This window comes from Indicator indicator, chromosome 4 (assembly GCF_027791375.1).
Source record: "Indicator indicator isolate 239-I01 chromosome 4, UM_Iind_1.1, whole genome shotgun sequence".
Lineage (NCBI taxonomy): Eukaryota > Metazoa > Chordata > Aves > Piciformes > Indicatoridae > Indicator > Indicator indicator.
This window is the reverse complement of record NC_072013.1, coordinates 24812187-24828717: the sequence shown is the minus strand read 5'-3', so window position 1 is coordinate 24828717 and position 16531 is coordinate 24812187. Positions and strand designations below refer to the sequence as shown.

General features: G+C 38.7%; 2 protein-coding genes across 4 annotated transcripts; one reads left to right on the top strand and one right to left on the bottom strand.

Annotated features, from left to right (window-relative positions):
* Window positions 1-4272: 4272 nt before the first annotated feature.
* LOC128981360 (cytochrome c oxidase assembly factor 8) lies at window positions 4273-10909 on the bottom strand. 3 transcript variants are annotated; one of them, XM_054400105.1, is made up of 6 exons: window positions 10802-10909; window positions 9913-10110; window positions 8801-8864; window positions 6856-6946; window positions 4718-4856; window positions 4273-4323 (listed from the first exon to the last, which is right to left on the bottom strand). In XM_054400105.1, the coding sequence occupies exons 1-5, from the start codon at window positions 10907-10909 to the stop codon at window positions 4751-4753; spliced, it is 567 nt and encodes a 188-aa protein (XP_054256080.1). In that variant the 3' UTR covers window positions 4273-4323; window positions 4718-4750. The 3 variants fall into 3 exon arrangements, with proteins under 3 accessions (XP_054256080.1, XP_054256081.1, XP_054256079.1); XM_054400106.1 differs by having other exon boundaries at window positions 4273-4320; XM_054400104.1 differs by lacking the exon at window positions 4273-4323 and having other exon boundaries at window positions 4616-4856.
* Window positions 10910-11109: 200 nt separating this feature from the next.
* On the top strand, window positions 11110-16326 carry BAG5 (BAG cochaperone 5). Its single transcript, XM_054400062.1, has 2 exons — window positions 11110-11136; window positions 11766-16326. Exon 2 carries the CDS (start codon window positions 11794-11796, stop codon window positions 13144-13146), a length of 1353 nt encoding a protein of 450 aa, XP_054256037.1. The 5' UTR covers window positions 11110-11136; window positions 11766-11793; the 3' UTR covers window positions 13147-16326.
* The last annotated feature ends 205 nt before the right edge of the window (window positions 16327-16531 follow it).

Sequence of the window (16531 nt, the reverse complement as noted above, 5' to 3'; positions counted from 1 at the left end):
TCATATCACCTTAGTATTTTGTTCTGGTTTTCATGGTGCAATTTTTCATAAGGCCTGAGGAAACTGAGTTTTCCAGGCATGACATTAAAAGAGAAATATTATTTTGGTAAACGTGAGAAATTGGTAAACCCAGAAGACATTTTCCTACATATTCACTGGAATTTAGCTTCCATTTTGTCTTTTGGTCTCATACAATTTTTGACAAATAATTGTTTTCTACTTAAGTATTTATAGTTTCTACAGCTAGTAAGGTCAGAATTATCTTGACTTGGTTTGTTACAGAATTATTTGTGCTGTGTCATACCATCTGTTTTCTATATGACACTCCAAAATAATAAAATCACTTGGAAAGCAATCAAGGCAGATTTCTAATTATTCAAATAATTCAAGAGCTGAAACTCTAACTTTTCTGGAACTCTTTATAATCAGTCAATATAGGCTATGCATTGATCAGAACATGAAAAAAGATTCCAGGCAGGGATTTATTGCATAGACAGAGCTAAAATTCATGAACAGGAAGTTCCATAACAGTGAGATATGAGTAATGACCTGAATTTCTTATGATTCTGAAATCTGTGCTTTGCTTGTCAATGCATTTTGGCTTAGCTGATGGAAGTTATCACAGCCAATTCTGCAGCTAAATCATATCAGTGGGTTCTTTGGAGGCAGTGGTGTGAAAGAGAACTGCTGAATGCCAGTAATTCTTGACTGGCACAGGGGTTTCAAGAAACGCATGCCAGTCATGGTCCATCAAAATAGCTTCAGGGTTACGCCAGCTTAGGCTGAGTGCTAATTGCCTTCTAGCAGGCTCAGAAGACACATATGATCATTTTTGCTGCCTCCTGCCTTCTCATGCCCTGGTCACAACACATATGGGACTACCCCTAAGGATGGGAACCTGCATAAACCATCAGAAAGCAAAATCACTTTCCCTGCAAAGTACAAGAAACTCACATAAGTATCTGATTTGAACTAGTAAAACACAAGTAGCTTTATGAAACAGGGACCACATCTTCTAAACACTTACTCATTTTGACTGTGGGTAGTGCTATAAAATAGTATTTTTCCCAAGTTAAGATCACACTTAAAAAGGGATCATGAAATCTTTTGTTGCCTATATTTCTGTCCAGAAGTACTGCTTTTGCACAGCATCTGCTATTTGAAAATACCAGTCAACTATATCTCACGATACTTACATAAACGTTAATTCATTAATGAATGCAAAGTCAAGGCATAAAGAAGTGATTTATATAATAAATATTAATATGTATTTCAAGATTATTATACTACATGCACTTATGAATGCTTTTTAAGACATACAAACTCATAACAAATAAAGGAACTTGCATTTCCCTTACCACTTTTTTTGAGAAATGAACCTGAATATTCAGTTACAGGGTTATAATTCTGCAAATCAGTGTTCAGTGATCACTGTATATATAGTTTTAATAAGAAAACTTACTCATGCATATTACAGTTCCAGGCATATATTATCCTCTCTCAAAAACATTTCAATCTCCCACAGTCTTCATGTAAAAGAGTAGCCCGTGGGCACTGTGCAGGATGCAAATTAAGTTCTTGTTTGACAAAATCCGATTACTCTGTAGGATACCAATCTTGCTTATTGATAGCAGAAGCTGAAAATTGCAAGCAGAACAATTCCCTTAAAATGGGGCCAGGAGGGGTCAGCTTCTAAATAGCAAATCTGAGTTTTGAACTGGATATTGATTTTATCCCTAAGAATGGTCAGCTAAATAGAGAAGCTATCTTCTCAGTAGTTGCTACCGTAACTTTTAAAACTCCTAGTGCATTTTTTTCAAGATGTATAGTTCTTTATTAACAAAATATGAAGGTGTTACAATCACTTCAACCCAACCTTTAGTTGGTCTGCTTCTCAATTCCTCGTCTGACACTTCATCTTACTCCTCTCATATTCTATTAATGCTGCAATAGAGAAATTCAATGAATAGCAAACCCTCCACGTTATCATAACAACCCCAAGTCACTACACACTATCTAAAAATTATTTGAATGTTACCAAAATGTTGCATTATTATGCACTTACTGAATGCATAAGACATAAAAAGGCACATGCTGACACCACTATATATGAAATACTGCTTCTTCTAACAGGATTAGCTAAATACCTAAATGGTAAGAACACTCCCCTGTATTTTTCCTATACTCAGACAATGTGCAGAGAAAAATCACTCTTTGATCTATTTCACTAGCTTCAGTTACAGCAGCAGGCTTTTGTATACATAAAAAAAAATATTTTTAGTAGTCTGTGGCAGCTTATTCTTCCTTTGATGTATAAAGGATTTATGATCAATATTTGAAAGCAGTGGGCATTGTTACAACTGCTCGGAGTTAAAATAAAATAACCAAAGTAATGCAATGCTGGCAGAAACTATAGGGATTTTCAGTCAAAATGTAGTTATCTTAGTAAATGTATGTGGCTTTGGTAATGACTCAAAATTTCAGATGGATAGTTTTTAGTAACATCTTTTCACAGTGGCTTTTATTAGATACTCTAAATCAGACCTCGATACTTACCAAATAGGTAAATACTTTCCTCCTTCAGTAGGCTTTAGATTAAGGGAAACAGCACTCCACACAGGATCTTAATGAAAGCAATGTCATAAAGGTATGAATTTTACCTGCAAATAGCTCACAGCAGAATCCCAGTACAATCCATCATACACCAACTATTTTTTGGTGACCAACATTAAAATGACATGTTCAGGAAACAATTTTAACTGTGAATTGACTCAAGCACCATTCAAACCTTCCATCTGAATTCCCACATTCCCCCATGCCAACATGTATCTGCATGATCAGGCATATTAAATTCCACTGACATCTAGCACTTTTTTCCTTGGATTAGTTCTAGGAGTCAATCAATTTCCTGATCTGGTTCAGCAGGCAGACACAAAAACGTCTGTGTTAATAAAAGTGAGCAGCCCAGAAGATGAAAATGCTTCTTTTTACAGACTTCCACCCACTTAAACCGTATGTGAAACTACCTCAGGGATCTTATGCATAGGCTGTCAGAACATATGGCTATCAAGCACCAGTCCAGTGGGGTTCTGGTCTCTGCCTCTCAGGGATATTTTCTGATATTGTCCATTCATTCTCTTACACTGGAACTATTGAACTGTGTGCATTTGCATTGTGGACGAAAGCTTATGTACTCCAAGAGATGAACGTGAAGCCCTCAAGAATTACATTACATACACACAGCACTATTTTAAAATTTTCCTGAAGAAGCAGGGCATTTTTTAACTTTTTAATAAATATATACCTTTCACAATACTGATGTAGTAAATATTTTCCTCTAAGTGTTGGTTATCACCTCAGCAAACTATTAATGACTCTTTTCATTTACCAGTACACAACACTTACAAGCAAAATTCAGTGACTGTTTTAGGCCCAATGATATTGTATGGAAGTATGGTCCAGTACTGTACCACTAATAATTCATCTTGCAAAGGAATTTTTACAGTTGATACTGACAAAGCTTTTTGCTCCAGCTGAAAAAGCCTGTGAATAAATGATGTCATGTTTAGACATGAAAAACAGGTCAATGGCTACTGATCTGACATTTCCAAAAGCAGAATCCTCCCTACAGCATAGCTTTAGGAAAAGATGCTTCAGCTGACAATACATATTCTTTCTGACTGAAACCTCTTACTACATACTGTATTAAAAAAAATATCATTTAACTGTATAAATGGACAGGGAGAGCATTCCAAGGAATGGAAATTCTTTTAAATTACAGGTATATGACATGACATTTTAAAACTTCACTGAAACCAGCCTCCTTCCAGTTGATGATGCATACCTGCAGAGCAAAAAAAAAAAAAAAAAAAAAAAAATCACTCTAGGCAAGTGGTTTTGAGTGCCTCAGAGATACTGGTGAGAATGGTACATTTGGTGAAAGAAATGAACCCATAGAATGCAATGTGTATTAGTACCAATGTTTCTCTTCTCCATACAGCCATATGTCAGTTTCATTTTCTAATGAGACTGACTGGCAAGGCTTCTGCTTTACTGTTCAGGAAGTAAAACCTTTCCTAATCATAGGTTAGAGGAACTCTTCTCCAAGGGCAGCAGATTTCTTTTAATTAAAACAAAATTATCTACAATGGTCCTATTGCACTAGCAATGTATATGAAAACATACCTTAAATCTTTATGAAAAATAAGAAACAGTGAAAAGAGGATTTTTCTAAATTGATTTTGTGTATACTCACAAATCAGACTTGTTCCTTCAGCCATGTTGTACTACTTATGGATAACTACTGCCACAGACAGACAACTGCTGCAAAATAAGACATTTTTGTCTGTGTATACTAATAGGGTTGGTGGGAACATCATTCTCTGACCCAAGTTCAGATACAGCACACTGAATCACATGCTATTTAGGAACTATGGCTTTGTGGTTAAAAACATGACTCTTCTGATAGGTTCCATTTAATGTAAACAAGGAACAGGTTTTAAAGTTTTCTTGGTTGTGTTTTGATTGGGAAGTACTTCAGAAATTCTTGGAATAAAAGGTGTATTTATGACAAAAGGTAAAGGAAATCTACATAGTGGGTATAAATTAACACCAGTGGCAACTTTTATTCACATAATTTAACAAACAGATTCAAGTAATTATTACATTAGTTATACAAATTCTGAACACCACCATAAACAGTAAGTATATAGCAGACCTAGTTAATGTTGCATTCTTCATGGAGCTATGATTATCTTCCAACATTTTTCTTTTTCCAACGAAGCCACCTCAGAGCTTTCATCAGTGCTACTTGTCCCATGAGGAATGTGATAGTAAAGTTACGTCTATACCAATCTCTGGGGTTCCAAAGCCAGGAAAATCATAAGCACAAATGACAAGATAAAAAAAGGGGGGAGGGGAAAAGATATACAATTATATTAAGATATCCTTTGACATTGACAAATGACAATTCAATGATGACTTGCCTTTTCTGTTCTTTGTGGCAACTCTTTTTCTTCCTAATGAGAGTTAGATAATGTATGAAAAGGTTTATGCAAATATATGCATCCATGAACATATTACATGCAGACTACGGGGCTACAACCATAGAGAGCTTAACTGTAAAAAAGTTAAGGGATGGTAGGTTTATGACCAATTGTACTTTAAATCAGACAAGATAAAATAATTGTAAACATATCTCATGTTTCAGAAGTAAAGCTGATCATCAAGCTATCCAGACCAATTTCCTGACATTGCTGTGCTAGGGGTGAGATTTGTTTGCGCATATATGAAGATGTGTTGGAAAGACCATAGTTGGTCACCTATAAGGGCAGGAAAAAATAAAACAATAACTATCACAGTTCAAGGATGAATTGTATAACCCCATGTGAGAAACATTTTGTTTCTAATGCAGTACCTATACAGGAAATACTGTTTCCAATTCAGTACCTTTTAAAGATATGTCTTTATTATTGCCAAAGTTAGTCTTTATATCTTTAAATAGCTTTTATGAAGTATGCATGGCTTCTGGAACCAACTCAAGATATAGATAAGATAGTATCAGCGCTTTTTAACCTCTGATAATTTGCTTCAAATTCTTGCCCCTGTTACAAAGAAATATCATGCTTTTTTCTAGTTTCTAACAAGGATCCCACTCCAGTTTTTCAAACTGCTGCACAGAAGCAACAGAATGTACTTCCTGTAGAATTATCAGGAAATATTAAAAGGATTTAGGTCTTCTCTTGAGATCCATAAGAAACCTTGTATGTACAGATCTAACATAAACCTGAGATACTAACCTCTCAATAAGGACGGTAACCAAAATCACACTGACAAGCAGCACTGAGCTACCCCCTAAAGAGTCATGTTAAATCCAAATGTCATGCTAACACAGCAACTGTTTCTCTTCCCTTTCATGTCTCATTTCCTATATCCTTCTGAACTTTTTTTTCTAAACCAGACTGTATTTCCAGTCTAAGTATCCTGAAGCAAATATTAATAGCATCTCTGAGCAGTCATTGCTTTTAACTAAGTTTTAGAAGCTGCAACACTTCAATGGCCAAAGTTCTCAGGCCAGCTGGCCACACTGCAAAAGAACATACAGCTGAACACAAACAGATTTTATAGATCTGACTCCTCAAAATCAGAGTGCATGTAAAAAGCTCCACTGCTTTCAGGGTTATGCACTTTGAAACTACAATGACACAGCTGAGGCAGCCTGATTTTACAGGACAGCAAGAAGGAAGGTCATGTTTAGGCCCAAAGCCAGAACTCTTACTGTGAATATGTAACACTATCCCAAGATCACTGTAACAATGGCATCTGATGACCAGTTCTAAGATAAACTAATTGCTTCCTCATCAGTTAAAAGCTACTTGAAAAACAATCCTCTTATTAAAAAGATTTTTTTACTTTCTATCTTTTTGTGCTGTTGCTTAGGTTTATGGCGAGGTTTCCTCCCACAACACCTCCTGCCATGGGCAAGGCAAGATGTATTTGTTTTAAAATCTGTTATTGTAAAATTGTTCTTACAATATAGTACGTTATAGTATATGCACATACTAAATCTAAATCACAATTTGTAATAGATCAGTTCTAGTAATGGTAGAATTCTCACTAGCATTACACCATTAGGATCCCAGCAACACCTGACACCTTTGAGCTCAACCATCTTTCAATCCAATACAGAGAAGAAACTGAAGTTGTGGTGTCATATTCAATGGGCATTTTAAAATACAACTTTCTAAACAGTTTTAGGTGTTGCTTCACCAAATAGAGAGGAAAAAATTTAAATCTGATCTTACGCTTTTGATTTAGACTAACACATAACAGTCAACATAAATACCTTCTACATACCTGTTATATTGCATATGCTTTCTAAAGTTTTTCCTTAGAAAGTCCTTGTAGAAGTCAGCCATTTCTTCTGCATTCAATGTTGCTTTTTCACCTGAAAATGTTTTAGCATGACAATGTCAGGATAATACTTTGGATTAAAACACTGGGTTCAGATGCAGGAGACCTAGGTCTGAGTCCTGAACAAGTCTGTATGCTTGTATTTTCCAGCCTTTAAAAAGTTATGCATGAAGCAGACCAAATGAAAAATACTGATCATCTTGAAGTTGGCATACCTTTTAAGCCCTTATTACTTGTTTAGATTATTTAGGGAACTACTATACCCCTGTGAAAAAGTGCAAAGAGCTAAGAGTATCTATGTTTTGAGTAAAATTAATCTCTCAGGGGCTGAGGTCTAAAACAGCACAAGTAAGGGCATTTAGTAACATATCTGCCCTCTAAAGCAAGTCAATAAATAAGAACACTACCCATGACTGACATATTTTCAAATGGACATTTTTTTTGTCACTGTTGATAAATTTCAAGTAATGTATGAAGCAAAAAAAAAGACTCTGTGTTCCAAGTTTTTCAGATTTATTAACAATATAGTAGGCAATTATTTTCTGAAGAAGCAAGTATAAGAGATGACTTTGAATATGAGGAGACAGAGTCTCTCCACAGAACATAAAAGGAAAACCTGTGGCTACAGCAAATATTCTCAACCCTAATAGATAATTCCTATACTAAATTTTTGGCACTTAAAAAGTTTCTAAAATAAGGGTCAAATTGTTATATCTCAGGGAACATGTATATGATGAGGAAGATGGAATTGTGATATTCAACATGTTACTGTTCCAAAATGCATTTTGAAGCTTCGATGACTGATCATAGAAATGCAAATTATTGATCAATTCTATTTGTCATTATTTACAAATCTAATATATTGCAATGGGTTAACATACAATCAAAGGAATTTACGCTAAGATTATTTGAAGGCTACTGACTTAACACCTGAAGTTAGTTTCTTCAGAAGAACTGATTCACTTAAAAGAGCAGGTTTTGTTCCAACTGTTCATGTGTATTATTATATTTATATACACATGATTATTATTATACTTATACACACATGCACAGCTTTCATCAACACAAGCAGCCAATATAATTTTATTTCTGCAGGATGTACACGCTTATTATGTTTGCTTTTATCTCTAGGGTATGAAAAACAACCCCCAAAACACCCAAACCAAAATGACATTTCTAAGCAACACAGCACTTAATTAAAATAATTCCTCAACTGCACACTGATCACCAAGATACAAAGAGAAAAGAAAAATAATGGTCTGTTATATACAGAACATCGGAGCAGATTCTTTACTAAACTCAACAGCTCATTATTCTATCAGCAAAACGCTCAACCTCATACTACAATGACCAATTGACTGATACTACGAAAGCATCTTGTCTTGGTTTCGCATAATGAATTAGAGAGGCAGCTATTTTACAGCAACTGTGCTCAGGCAAAGACATGCAGGTAGCAGCTGCTGTCTCCTCAGAAGCTGTCTTATTCTCCCTTAAGGTAAAATATTGCATATATTGTATACACTATGGACCTGAAGCCAAGGAGTGTGAATTTATCCACCCAACCATAACACACACTTGAGGCAACTCACTGGATTAGGAGGTGTGAAAGGAACAGCCCCGTCCTTCTTAGGCTACAGAATCATTACATTACTTGGTTAGGATTTCAGTGCTTTCCCACCAGCTGCAGGGAAGGAATTATGGGAAGAAGAGTGCAACAGGTGACCTGACCCTCGCAAACACATCTCTGAAGAGCTCCTCTTCTATTTATGATTCCAAAAACACTGATGACCAAGATTTACTTGTGACAGAAGAGAGTGTAAACTAACAAAATTCAAAGTTAAACAGAGCTCAGAATGCATCGTAAGCTATAAACAAGCATCTCACTAACCTGTTTCATCTCTCATTTCCAGACCCTTGGCTTTCAGTCTTGAAAAAATAAATTCTTCTTTTTCCTAAAATGTTTTTCCACATTAGAATTTGATGTACTCAGTCCTTGATGTTAACCATTGTTTTTAATCACATAACAGTGTGAAAAAACAAACACTCACTATACTTGTAAATGTCAATACAACATTTTCCTGAATCCAGAGAGTTAAACAGGTAGCTTTGTCACTTAAATCCTGCTATCTGTACGCATCAGTTAATTCATGCAAGTGTTCTACTGAAACATAAAACTTATTTGTGGAGTAAAGTTAGAACTGAGCTTCAATATTGTTTGATAGGATGTAAACCTTCAGTCTGTAAGAGAAACTATGAAGACATGCTGCACTGTGTAACTGAAAAACACATACAGCCATAAAAACCCTGAAATTACTTAGATGGAAACAGAATAATTATTTATACATAAGTCTTTGAACCTTAAAAATCTATTCTGTGGAATTAAAAAACAAAATTCATCTTTTTGCTGAGATCTTTGCAAGTTTGGGGAGGATACAGTGATCAAAGATCATCACAAATTATGGTGAACTACCAAGTAATTACTGGTTTTCCAACAAAATTCAGTGTCTGCTAAGTAATGCTGCTATCAGAAAAGAGAGAGACCACAACTGCAAAGTCCTCACTTTTAGTCATTTTGGGGTACGCTGCCAGTGAAACAAGGCACGTCCCTCATTTCCACTTCCATTATACCGAATTTCTCTTGCTTATGACAGATCACGAGGAAATGCAGAATCATTTTCAACAGCTGCTCAAAGTCACAGGCAGCTGTGACTACAGCAGCTGTCTGACTGGGGTGGCTACAACAACTTATTTTCAGTGTAATGCTGGAAAAAGACGAATATGATTATATGCCACTAATAGATACACAGGCTCCTTAGATTTGTACGTAGTCCTAAAGAAAGGAATGATTTTTTAAAAAGTGGTTTGCAGGAAGACACCATGCAGTATTGACTGCTAGCCCATAATGGTGGACAGCACTGACCCCACCTCAGACACCAAACCCCCGCAGATTACTGGAGGGCAGGCAGGAACCGAGTGACCCTGGGTGTGCCAGGGGCTCACCTGGCTGAAGGCACGGTTGTGCAGTGCCCAGAAGCGCTGGTCGCAGGCCTGGGCCTCCTGCCGCGCCTCCCGCAGCCGCCGCTCCAGGGCCGACTCCTCGGGGGGCACGTAGAAGATGACCGGCCGCAGGTTGGAGTGCTTGTCGGGGGGGCCGATCCAGTCATTGCGGGAGTGTGCAGGCGGACTGAAACCTAGGCCCTTGAAAACACAGGCAGAACTCACTATCAGCACTAGCACTTTATGAAGAACATCCCCGTTTGAAATAAATTCCAGAATTCCACATGACCTTAAGCCACGTAAGCATAGCAAGTTCAGAAATTATGCACGTTCATCTACCCTGACAGAAAACCATGGGATACCTTTAAAATTTACTTTTATTGAGAAATGTTATTAGAGAGAAAACACCTTTTGAGTCTTTTCCAAAAAATACGAACCACTTCTTTTTAACACTCCCCCCCCCCCCCATTTCCGTATCACAGATAATCCATCCCGTTAAAATATAAGGCAGCAAGACCTGGAAAGCGTGTAACCCTTCCTACGCCCTTCTTTCTTCGTGCAGCCTTGTGAACACACAGGTGTGTAGCTGTTTCAGGCCAGGTTTTAGGAAGAACCACTCCATTTGCAAAGGCGTTTTGCTTTCCCTATCATTCGGCGCCCTCCCGCAGACCACGGGAAGGCCCACGGGGTGTTTACGAACACCGAGGGCACCAGAAAATCCACAAACAAGGAGAGGCCGCGGGAAAGGAAAGCTCTTATCGGGACACGCTGAGAGTGACCGCGGGGGTAACCTCCCCCCGCCCACGCTTCCCAGGGACTTGAAGGCCCGAAGTCTCGCCCGAAGTCTCCCCCGCAGCAGGCCAGCTCCGCCTCCCTTTCCCGCCTGAATTACCGAGCTCTTCTGCCGCTCCCCGCGCTCAACCGTGGGGCGGCCACTGCTAGCTGAGGAGAGGAGGCGATGGCAGTAGCAGCCCCCCCGCAGCACCCGCGCCGCCGCCATGGCCGGCCACTGTCAACGCCTAGCGCTTTACGAGCGCGTCACGAAGGCGGGGCCGTTCGGAGCAGAGCGCCGCGCCGCGGCCGTGGGCGGTGCTGAGGAAGGGGCCGCGCCTCCCTCCGCCACTGACCGGCCGCGGGGCGGGGTTTCCCGCGTTCGCGGCTGCTCGGCCTGTGGCGCAGCGCTGCGCCGGGCCGGCCAGCGGGTCCCTCAGCCGGGGCGGCCGGCAGGTAAGGCAGCCGGAGCGAGGCGGGCGGCGGGCTGAATAGGAGCATATCGGGCGGGGGCCAAAGGAGGCTACTGGGGGTGGGCCTCTCATCAGGTGCTACCGGACAGCCCCAGGGTGTGACCTCCGAGCTTCGTTGGGGCCCCGTGTCCGGGACAGGGAGGACAGGGCGTTGCTGCCTTGAAGTGGCCTGGGGGGAGCCGCCGAGGGAGGCGGGTGCTGAGGGGGCAGCGTCGGCTGTGGGGCCTATGTCGGGGAGGCAGCTCAGCCCTGGGGCTGTAACACTCCAAGGGCGGCCGGGTGCTGCCGCTGTTTTTCCCCTGGGCCGCGGGTGTGCGGTTTGTTCAGCGATGCCTTCAGCTGCAGAGCAGGTGGGGAAGGGGGGGCTGAAGGTTGTGGGTAAACGTTGAGCTGGTCATGGGATAACTAAACAAACACCTCTGCAGCCTGAGTGGTAGAAAGGTGTGAAACAGTAGAGGAATTGCTATGAAATACCAGCCGGTGGATTTATTCCTATTGCTAGTGATACTTAAAATAGCTGCAGTGCTGAAGTGCTTCAGGATACCTTGAAAATTGTGATGTGCTTGCATAGCGCTTCATTAACTGCAAGTCTTGTTACCACTTTTCTTGTAGTTCCTCTGAAACTGGGAGAAAGAAGAGAATGGATATGGGGAACCAACACCCATCCATAAAACGGTTGCATGAAATACAGAAAGAAGTCAAAGAGATTGAACAGCAAGTGGCTGTCTTCAGTGGTCTGTCTACTGATCAAGATTACAAGAAATTAGAAAGGAGCCTCACAAAACAGCTTTTTGAAATAGATTCTGTAGACACTGAAGGAAAGGGAGATATTCAGCAAGCCAGAAAGCGGGCTGCTCAGGAAACAGAGAGGCTGCTTAAGGAACTGGAACAAAATGCAAACCATCCACGCAGACTGGAAATAGAGGCTATATTCAAGGAGGCACAGTCACTTGTAGAACGTGAGATTACACCTTTTTACAAAGGAGGTAACAGTATAAGTGATGAATTTGAAGAAGGTATCCAAGACATTATATTGAGGCTTACCCAGGTGAAAACCGGAGGGAAAGTTTCTTTGCGTAAAGCAAGATACCGCACTCTGACAAAAGTATGTGCTGTTCAGGAGATTATAGAAAGCTGTGTGAAGCAACAGCTGTCCCTGCCACTCTCTAATGATGTGCATCCTTCTGTCTCCAAAATTAACTCTGTAATGTGTGATGTGAACAAAGCAAGAGGAACTCTTATTGCACTTCTAATGGGAGTGAGTAGTAATGATACCTGCAGGCACCTCTCCTGTGTGCTTACCGGCCTCATTGCTGATTTGGATGCTTTAGATGTCTGTGGCCACACGGAAATAAGAAATTACAGAAAGGAAGTAGTGGAAGAGATCAATAAATTGCAGAAGTACCTGGACTTGGAAGAAGAAGGAAATTCTACTCATGCTTATGATTTGGCACAAAATCAGTCCATTCTGAAAATAGAGGAGATCCGCAAGAAAATGAAGGAAGTGAATTCTTTACTTTTAAAAACAGAGAATGCTTCTGATTTGTATTTGGGATCCAAAGCAGAGCTGCAAGGATTAATTTCCCACTTAGATGAGGTGAGTCCTGGAAAAAACCCCTGTATTAGAGAAGCCAGAAGAAGAGCAGTAATAGAAATTCAAACTCTTATAACGTATATAGATTTGAAAGAAGCACTTGAAAAAAGGCAAATGTATGCTGAGCAAACTGCTGCTGAACATCAGTCTCATAAAGCAGTTTGGAATGTTCTTGGAAACTTGTCTCAAATTCAGCAGGAGGTCATTTCATTTGATGGAAACAGAACAGATAAAAATTACATGAGACTGGAAGAACTTCTTACGAAACAGCTTCTAGCACTGGATGCTGTTGATCCACAAGGTGATGAGAGGTGTAAAGCTGCCAGGAAGCAAGCAGTAAAGCTTGCACAGAATATTCTTTACTACCTGGACATGAAAACAGATGAATGGGAATACTGAAACAGCCATGTCCTAACACAGAAGAACATTTCTTCCTTTGGCACTTTATCCTGATCATTAGCACACAGTAAAAGTGGTGTGTTCTGTGCTTGCTCAAATCATGGAGATTGCATAAGCAGTTGACTCGGCTATATGTCTACTATCCCACGCAGTCACCCACTTGCCATGGCAACTGTCAGTACACCATCAGCAATTCTGGTCATTGCTATAAGCAAAGAAGTGTGATTCTCTAAGGCGTAGTTAAATACTTGATCAAATAGTTTTTTTTTTTTTTGCCTCTGTTTTAATACACTTGTTCAGTGAATGTAGGTTTTTCAAAGATGCAGAAGCTTATGGTACAGTACTGACAAGGCTGTTTAAAGAAGACGACATGAAAATTAGTATTCAGGCATGAGGGTCTATCTAGCAACTTCACAGCACTCTGGATATACTCTTTAATGTGCTGTTATGACAAAGCATTAAGGGCAAAATACCTGTTGGCTTTTGAGTTGTACTTGTTTTATTCCATCCCTCACACTTTTCTGAGCATTCAGATTTGTGAGTAAATGGAGCCATAGTGACAACTGCAAATCAGCATTTATATAGGCACAGCCAGTTATGTTTATTTTTCATAATAACTGAGCCCTTTGATTTGCAAAAACAGGTCTTTTGTTGGTGGAAACTCTCAAATTATTGCTTTAAGGTAATGAGAGTTGGAGAGGAAAACCTGTGTATAGGTACCAACCAGATAAATGGGATTTTGAGGATTTCACACTGCCATCCATAAACCTGTAAAGACTGCACTGAACTTTATTTAGTGGCTGATTGGGTGTGTTTTTAAACTCTGGTTAGATCTGAGTTGACTTTTCACATTTGGTGAAAACAGAAACAGAATTCACTTTGAAGTAGATGAGCAGTTTGGAATTATTTTTGTAAAATTAAGTAGCTTGCTGTAAAGATGTCTCTAATGATGTAAATGTGTTAGATATTTTGGGTGGCTTCAAGCATGTCTTGGAAAAGACTTGTGGCAAATGTCTTGCAACTCACCACTTTGTTATTTTAGTGACTTCGTAAATAAGCTTGCTGGTACTATTGTATGCACCTACTTTTTATTTGTGGCTGCTAGTGCCAATCACATTTCTAATGGGGCATGTTTGTCAGCTTTTTTTTTGAAAGCATGGCATTAAAGTCAATTAATTATAAAAATATATTTAATTATGGATACTTTGCACTTAGCTCTTTCATGTTGCATTAATGAATTCTTGTTCTTTAGTTGATCGTTTGCACCACTTCAAAGAGTAAAAACTATTTGGGATGTTAAATACTTTTAGATCTATTTTTGACTGCTTTGAGAAGACAGTACTGTCTGTGAGAGACAAGTGCCTTTATGACACCACTAACTTACACCATAGTATGGAGACGTAGGAACTGTTTATTGGCAGCTTGATTTGTAATCTCTGCAAACTGTATTTCTCACACGTGTATGTAATCCTACTGTAATAAATGTCAAATTACCTTAGTACAATAGGTGACAAGTGTGCTATGGACTCCTGAGTGTTGAACTTGGGAAACGGATTCTTAAAAATGAATGCATTGATGTGGACATGGGGGATTTGGGGCAGGTCCTCTGTGCCTATTGCTACTAGAAGGAGAGAATGTTTGCTTCATAACATGCTTTGAGATGTCGATGGAAGGCCATGTAACTTCTGAGTGTGAATAAATTTTGTTTGTACAGGTGATTGCTTTGCAAAAACTGATCTATTTTGTCACTCGAGTACAGTGCCTAAGGCACCATTTGGCACTGACGCGATATTTATTGGAGGATTCTCTACTCCTTCAGAGATAGTAACCCCACTGGATTTCTCTCTCTTTATCTCTAAAAATCATTTCCACTAGTTAAGATTCCTTTCTATATTTAGATATTAATATTTAGATGCTTATATTCTAACACAGAATATAATAATGTTATACACCTGAATTATTTTACTTATTTCAAGCTTTCTACACGTTTGAACTGCAACTTCTGATTTGCACTTACATTTTTAGGAAATAGAGAATTTGATAATGATGTTATTAATCTTTCTTTACTATTACTGTCAGGTCTGCAGTGGTAACTTGTAATTTGTTTAGCAGTTTAGTGTCCGTGTTCTTTGGAGGTTACGTGAAGCTTTATAAATGTTCGAACCTCTCGCATAAAGATGAGTAAGCATAGTTTCAGGTTCTATTTTAAATTTGTATGTGTTTTAGCTTTTTTGAATGGACTGTTAAGCCTGTGTCTCTAAGAAGGCAAATGTGTAAGTCAGTGTAATTTTGAGTAGAGTCCAGTAGCAAGCTATTATGTGGATTAAGCTTTTTTCCCATTGTTCTTTAGTCTAATAAATTGACTATTTGGATTTTATGTTAAAATCCTAATCTGGAATGTGATTAAGTCACAGGTTCTGCATGATTTAAAGTAACTAAATATATTTAACCAAAATATAATGCACAAATTTCTCAAAATCTTACTTTTCTGCTGAAGAATGTAATTTCTCTGGTTTTTATATCCAAAGACTTAGGGGTACTCGACTTCTCTTTCCAGTAATGGCAAGCTAGAATAATTAGAAAAATGTAAAATGGACCAAATCGTAGAAGCCTGCATTTTAGTAGTATACTGAAATATAATAACTTTTCTGTGTGCTGTGTAATCTACCTTAGAGCAAAATAAGTGATTGGATATTTGGGGGAGAGGTAATCCTACATCATCATTCCTGTTTGTTAATCGCAGGGGGTGGGTATGGGGAGTGTTAAACTAGTTTTCATTATTTCAAGTGTTTGATTTTGTTGCTCACCACTTAAAATGATTTCTCTCTCTTACCAGTTTGGAGGAAATTTTTGTTAGATACAATTCCTACTTTTTCAATTTAACAGAAATTAGTGTACATATTCCTTATGGTATATATGTCTTGATTTATTGCTGTGTAGGATATGGCATTCATGTAAAAATTCAAGATTAAATATTGCAGTGGTTTAGTCTTGATTATTAATAAAGGTACATCAGCACCTTTTACTAGGTATTCATTTGAATGTTATGCCATGCTGCCTTTCTCTATTTTTGAATGTGAGTTACCAGAATGTAAATTATTTTTGTCTTGGAGAAAGTGTTTTTGTTAAGCATATAGACATAAAGTTCTCTCTCTTTTTTTTTTTCCTTTTCCCTTCCTTTAGAAGTTTGCTTTTTTCACTGCTGTATTTCTGAAAATAAAGTTGTGTGGAAACCACGCCTACCTCTACTTGCCAAATCTGGTGCCTGTTGGTTTTCTGTACATTCCACATTGAATTACAAACACTACATCAGTTGTTGCTTTCATTCTTCAGCGATAGCTGTGCCTACTCCCGGGCTGCAGTTGGATGATCATTGCAGAAATGC